The following is a 7,310-nucleotide window of genomic DNA, read 5'->3' as shown; positions in this document are numbered from 1 at the left end:
ATAGTAGTTGATTTGGATTTGCATTTTTAAGACGATATAAATATCATATTCTCCTAAATGCTTTCATTGTTGTTTTTATTTATATGCCAAAATATATATGCCATGTGTTTTTTGCTTGGAATAGGAGGCAAATGCATGTATTGGGCTGTTAGATTTGGATATCCATTCAAGAATGTTGGGTCCAAAGCATGGTGGCAGAAGGGCCTTGGCCCAAAGGTCACCCCATTAATGCCTTTTTGCCTCTTCCAATATTTCAGATATTACTATGTTTTCTTTTAGGTTTTTTATTTCAGAATTTTATGATATAAAAAACACACATTTTTTTCAATTTTGGTATTATTTTACCTAAAAGAATGTGTTCAAACGTTGGGATATTAATGCACTGTTAGTTTGGCGGCTTAGTACTAAGGAATAGCTGTAAGAAGGTGACCAAAATTTTCATTTTTATATTTCAATATAGAAATCGTGGGATTCTCTTTTTCAAGGATTGAAAAGTAAAAAAAAAAGAGGTTAAATGGGAGTGGAAAATTCAATGTAGAATCCCAAAGAAACAAAATCAAAGGAAACAGACAAAAAGGTCTTTCAATATTCTCACCACCACCAGAACCTGGAACTCTCTTCCCTGCCCCATCACCCAACAACTTGGATAATAACCAAATAATATCATTTTTAACCAGTTTTTTTAAATCTCTAAAAAAGATTTACTGGTTAAAAGTTACCAACTGGGTTTTCACCATTTTTCTCTCATTAATTTAATCATCAAAATCTTACAAGAAGTAAGTTTAATCTGTTAGAGAGATCATAAATTTTATGTCTTTCCCTATGTCTGAGAATTAGCTGCAACACTAAAACAATCTGTAAAGTGTCATGGAATAACCAGTAATCAGGGCTTAGATTTTATCAATTTGGTGGATTTTCAGATGGGATCTTTATCATAGGTTTTAAAAATTCGAATCATTTTAAGTGTTTATCATTTGGGTTTGAGATGATAAAAGTACTATAGAACTTATTATATTAAGAGTTAAGTTGTATTTTTTTTTCTTTTCTTCAGAAAATGGATAAATAGTTATTTTAGGTTAGATTAAAAGGCAATCTTATATTTTCTATTAAAAATTTCATCCATTTTTTCTGTTAAAAACTGGTGTAATTGACGAAATAACTAAACAGTTACACGTGGTGTGTCACAAGTACCTCATGCTAATGTTCAGGGATCAATTTTTAACCGTAGAAATGAATGAATTTTTTACAAGAATGTCCAATTAGCTCTTCGATCTAATGTATATGGAATAATTTACCCAGCTTTTTAGTAGAGAGGGGCAAAATGTAATCTAACTCTTAATACAAGGTTTGAGTTATTTTAGGTTCAATTATTTGGGTTTTTCAACCAAGTTTTTTAAGTTGGGTATTCAGGTTCTTATCATTTTGAATTCAAGTCATTTTTTATTCTCAAGTACTCTAGATCTTCTTTTTATGATTGAATCGAATTTAAATTCGATTTAATGAGATCAGATCTTCGAATTCAAGTCAAGATATTAATTTAAATACGAATTGAAAACGAAAATGCATTATGAAAACGATGAGAAAGAGGCTTATAACCTTATATTTGCAGAACAGAACACGTGCATATCTCGGTGCTATGTCAATCAACAGCATAAACTAGTAGGCTCCATATATGAGGAACCAAACCAGTGGTGTAGTTGTAATGGTTTGAACTATGTTTTTATGTCATTTCTTAGTTGTACAATGCAAATGTTTACACCTTCAAAATCTCCAACATGGTCTTTGTTTTTTCTAAAGTCAACATTGGATTGGACCTCTCTTTACAGATAGATAAACATGAATTTGTTCTGATTTCATTGCCCCGCTAAATTGCCTCATACCATAACTCTCTCAAATATATATGGTAATGGTTGCCTTCCTATAGCTTTCGGTAATAACTAACAAGTTTAATTATTAGTAAGTTTATATTTTGGTTATTGAATTTTAAAAAGTTATAAAATGATCACTAAATTATTCGAAATTTTTTATTTGTGTCACCGGGCCGTTAAGTTTAAGTTCGGCTAGTAAGCTCCAAGCGACGATTTGACGATTGGTATGCTTGTTCAGTATCCATTGGCAATTAGAAGAACATACCTTAGATCCAAGTTGATCTTACAGTTAGTGTTGGAGATCAAAGAAGGTGTGAACAAAGAATAGCATACAACAACAATTTTCGTAGCCAGCGACTTGAATGAAAACTTTAGAATAGTTCAATGACCATTTTGTAACATTTTGAACTTGAATGAAAAAACGTAAACTTTCTAATAATTTAATGACTTTGGGTGTAGTTTACATTTTACATTTTATGATAATCAATACCAAGGACTAAACCAAAAATTTTTTATTACAGTCAAGATATGAATTATAATTTTTGTGTCAAAATACAATTTTATCATTCTATTAGTTAATAATAACTAATGTTTGAATCAACGAAGAGGGCAAAGACCCTAGTGCCCCCACTGGTCAAATCCTTTACAAGCTGAAAGAGATATTAAACTATGCCTAGAGCTAAGGATGATAACAAGAATTTTATGTTAGGGATGAAATAAAATTTTAAAAATTGAGGGGCTAAAGCTAAAAAAACTTCGTGTTAAAATGATTTAGTTTGAATAATAAATTTTTGGAGGAGTCAAAAATGAAAATTTCCCATTTTACAAAAGCTAAAAAAAAAATTGAGAGATTTAAAAATGTAATTTCGTCATTTTACAATTTCTAAGAGAGTAAACTATAAACTCATTTACTTTTGGAGAGAGCATAATTGAATTTTAAATTTTAGAAAGGACAAATACTCGAAGAATTAAAAGGGACAAATTTTCATATTCGGGTCCAAGGTCCTGGCTTCATCCATTCCTAGAGTTGTCAAAACAAACACGAAAACAAAATATTTGAACTTATACAAACCCAATCTGGTAAAAAAAAATTACAAATTCAAACTTAAAATGATTCAAAACAATCAAAATTTAAAATATTCTGAACTCAAATTTCCCTTTTACCAATCCTAAGTACTACTAGGCTGTGAGATGAGATTTTTTTAACTAAAAAAAAAAACAAGCAGGGGGTATAAAGAAGATTATCTGAGGAAAGGATGAGGTTTAATATTAATTCAACAATTATCCGTTAAGGTTTATAAAATTTCAATATTTGCTTCTGGTTAAAACAAGGAATCTTTTTATCCTAAACAGTGCCAAGTTGCCTACCACAACCTGTCACTTGATTTCAATATCTGGATCGGAGTATCACTTAGCACCAGATTTTGCATAGATTTTACAATATCATCCTTAAAAAACAACAACGAACAATAATAATAAAGGATAAGTCTCAGTGTACAATTGTGAACCCACACTTTGGGACACATTAAAATAGAACTGCCATTAAAATCTAAAAAGGGTTTGAAGTTTGAAAGATGGTATATAGAGGAAACAAGGGACAGCTTCTTTAATTTTTCTTGTCTTTCTGCTTACTTAATCTTCTTCTTTTAGTACTGTTAAAAAAACCAAACATACCTGCAAGGCAAAAAGTGTCCTTTTTTCTTCTTGGGTTTTGATGAAACAGCAATAAAACAGTATTTGAAGCTCAAGTTAATTAATCTATTAGTATATATATATATAATACAATGAGAGTTGACCTATCACATTATCATGTGTTTTGCACTAAGAATCCTTTAAAAAGAAAAGATAAACTCATTTTCATGATACCCCCACATCCATCCCCCATCGGCAAGAATCTTGGTTATTTAGATCTCTGGGTATTTGATTATTCTAATAATTACAACATAATAAACTATGTCCCGCACTAGGTCAATGCCATGGTTTTTAGGTACAAAGAAAACGTCACAACATAAGCATAGGATTAAAATTCGAAATTCATTAAATATCGTAAAAGTAATATGGAGATTCTTGTACTAAAAGTGAGATTGTATTTTATTCCATCTACTCAAAAAATGAGCCAATTAACCCATGTAGGTTAGCATGAGGTACATACGGTATGCTACGTGTCATTGTCTAATTATTCTTTCACTTAAACAAGTTTTTAATAATACAAGTGAATGAAACTTTTAACAGAAAGGATCAATTTGTTCTTTGATTTAATGTATATAAACTAATTTTCTCTTTTTTTAATAGATGAAAAAAAATATAATCTAACTCTTAATATAAGAGTCTAGTGGTGCATTACCTTTACATGAACCAACTAAATTAAATCTTACAGTTGCATGCTTTCCAAATCAAAACTTTCTTCAATAATGCAAAAAAGAACGAAAAACCAATGCCTAAATTTAGTGAAACAAGCATTTCCACATTAGGAATGTACATTCACTAGTCCAATTGAATTTACATCCTAACTTGCAACATAGGATTATCCCATCAGTTAATGAATAATCATGTATGATTTCATCAAGACATCTGCAAATGAAGTTATAACCATAACAAAACACAGATGGTAAAAGGGTTTCTTTTATGATGTAATAAGATGTTAAGAGGCAAGAAAGAGACAGAGAAAGAGGCTCAATTTGCATTCTTGAATAATAGGGGTGGGGGGTGAAGAAGTAGTACTGGGTGGACAGTAAAGTCACATGGATAGCCTACAGAAGAAGGGCACAGTTAGATACTTGCCTTTGTCAGATGAATATATAGAGATTTATATGTATATATATAAATAAATGAGACCCCCCTCTTTCAAAAACCAAAGCAATGTCCATTTCCCTAACCCTCTATTTGTATTCTTTCTTTCCCATCTCTTTGGCTTCTTTCCCCTCGGAATGTGTGCTAGAATCTTCCTCTTCTTTCTTTCTACCCCTCTCCAAGATGATTTAGGTTAAATCCAGTTATTAATTGTTAATAAGTTACATGCGAACCCATATGATTCCCAAGAACCAACAAGAATTTAAAAATGGAGAATAAAATGGAAGGAGAGAATCCCATTTTTATTTTCATGGCCTACATGCCAGAGCTGGAAAACCACTCAGTAGCACATGCAGCTTAACTATTTTTTTTTTTAAATTTCACTTTAATATGATCCAACCTAGCAAAAAAATATCACTAAAGTATGGGAAGGGAAAGAAAAAAAAATGTATTATTCAGAGCCAACCAACTCTCCATATTGATTTTTCTGATATGTTGAAGCAAATATGTCCAATTCTATACACCAAATCTACAGCCAAAACAAGAGGGTTGAAGTTGACAGGGAAAAAAAGAATTTCCTAGTTGTTCTTCTTTTTTAACTTGCATATTAGCCAAAGCTGATGAAAGTGCATAAACAACAGTAGTTGGTGTTTTTTAATACTTTTCAATGGAAACTTTGCTGTTCAGACCATGGCCAAAACCCTTGCTGTTCATCAACTCCATTGAACATATTGCAGAAGCTTTCTTCTTGAACCACTTGATCAAGCTTTACGCATTGTAGGTCTGGTCTTGATGAACCTTGAAGGAGTTGAGTCATGCTTGTTGGTCTCACTGATGGTGGGAAGAGATGTTTACTACTGCTCATCAGTGGTGTTCTTGAGACATCTAAGTTCACATCACAACTGTTGTTGTCACTTCCATAGCTCCATGAACAGTCGTTTTCTTTCTTGATGCAGCTGGTTTCATTTGCATCTTTGGTTTTCAAAGCTAATAACTTCAAAAACCAAATGAATTTAATCAATGGAGAGAAAGATAAATATTTTGTAATATATACCTGCCAGGGACTAATAAAATAACTTATAATATTCCTAAGAGTTGCTGCTTTTCTGACACTGTCACTTCATATTTGTGATCAAACTGATCTAGCAGAATCATTAAACTAAAGGAATTTGATGACTTTGATGAACATTGTTAATGTTGGATCATCAACTTAATCAATATATATATAAATATATATCTAAGGTGCTGTCAGTATTACAATGACAGCAAAGAGAAACAAAAAAAGCTTAGCATAAAACATGTATAATATGCCATATATATCAGATATAAAAGTCTAAATTTTCGTAAATAAGCTCTGCCCTTATGATAGAAAGAACTAAAGTTCGAGTTTTATCAGCCCTATTTAGCGAGTAATATGTAAGTACCACTTTAAAGTTGAATTAAAAAGACTCAAATCAATTTCTTCCATATCCAAAGCCTAAGATGATTAGTGTGTTAAAAGTTGATTAATTAGGGCATAAAACTGAAAGTGTGTCATTGATAAAAGATATATGTATGTATATATAATAATTAATTACCTCAGCATTAAGTTTCTTGTTTTGAGCTTGAAGGGCATCATTATCAGCCTTGAGAGCTTCAAACTGTTTCTTCAAGGCATCATAATCTTTCTCCAATTGCTTGGTTTTCCACCTAGCCCTCCTGTTTTGGAACCAAATGGCAATCTGCCTGGGTTGTAGCCCCAGGGCCTTAGCCAACTGCACTTTCCTCTCTGGTTCAAGCTTGTTCCCTAACTCAAAACTCTTCTCAAGCGCCTTCACTTGCTCTAAGTTGAGCCTCTTCTTCTTCTCCCCTAGGTGTGATCCATCATCTGACAATTCATCATCTCCATGCACTTCTTCTGATTTGTCCACACCCGAGAATGAGACCGATCTCTTCATCATAAACGGCGCACCACCACCTATAGATCCAAACAACAACACACATCAGCACAAACAAAAAGAGAGAAACACATACACACACATATACAGATATACCATGGAAGAGTTGAGGAGGGCAAGAAGGGAGGAAATTGAGGGAAGTAGGGGAAGGAAGGTGGTCATTGTGGTGATCTTCATGGGGTTGGAACATGAAAGCATGAGGAGGAAAGGCCATTTTTTTATTTAGTGATTCATGAACTTGAGGGATGAGGGGCTAAGGGGGAGAAATAAGAGGGGAGGAGGGGTATGGATTATAAGGACTGAGCTCTCAAATGACTAGAGTATGTTGGAGAGGTTATAGGAAGAAGACATGGGAGGGAGAGGTGGTGATGGGGTTCAGAGACTGAATGACAGCGATTTTTAGGTTGACAGTGAGAGAGAGAGAAAGAGAAACATGCACTGAGTAAACGAGAGGTGTCCATCTCTCTCTCTACACATGGTTTTTATTTACTTACAAATTGCTCATTCAACACCACAACTGTTTAAGCCTACCTCTTCATTTCAATATTCATATATATGTTTAATTATGTTTTCATTTATATTTTGAAAATTTATTTAGTAAAAAAAAAATTCTTCGCGCATCTGCTATCAGTAAAAGTGATTAATTTTCTCATTGTAAGTATTTTTTGAATAGGTAAACAATTGCTTATAAAATATGCTTCATTGCCGTGAACAA

The 7,310-nt window shown here is 32.5% G+C and overlaps 1 protein-coding gene across 1 annotated transcript; it reads right to left on the bottom strand.

The window, feature by feature from the left end:
* Window positions 1-5,085: 5,085 nt before the first annotated feature.
* LOC107893751 (homeobox-leucine zipper protein HAT7) lies at window positions 5,086-7,050 on the bottom strand. The gene is made up of 3 exons (XM_016818823.2): window positions 6,692-7,050; window positions 6,236-6,615; window positions 5,086-5,652 (listed from the first exon to the last, which is right to left on the bottom strand). The coding sequence occupies exons 1-3, from the start codon at window positions 6,807-6,809 to the stop codon at window positions 5,323-5,325; spliced, it is 828 nt and encodes a 275-aa protein (XP_016674312.1). The 5' UTR covers window positions 6,810-7,050; the 3' UTR covers window positions 5,086-5,322.
* Between the last annotated feature and the right edge of the window lie 260 nt (window positions 7,051-7,310).

The sequence above is a fragment of the Gossypium hirsutum genome, chromosome D09, assembly GCF_007990345.1.
Source record: "Gossypium hirsutum isolate 1008001.06 chromosome D09, Gossypium_hirsutum_v2.1, whole genome shotgun sequence".
Taxonomy (NCBI): Eukaryota; Viridiplantae; Streptophyta; class Magnoliopsida; order Malvales; family Malvaceae; genus Gossypium; species Gossypium hirsutum.
Note: the sequence above shows the minus strand (reverse complement) of the source record. Positions and strands in the feature narration are given on the sequence as shown.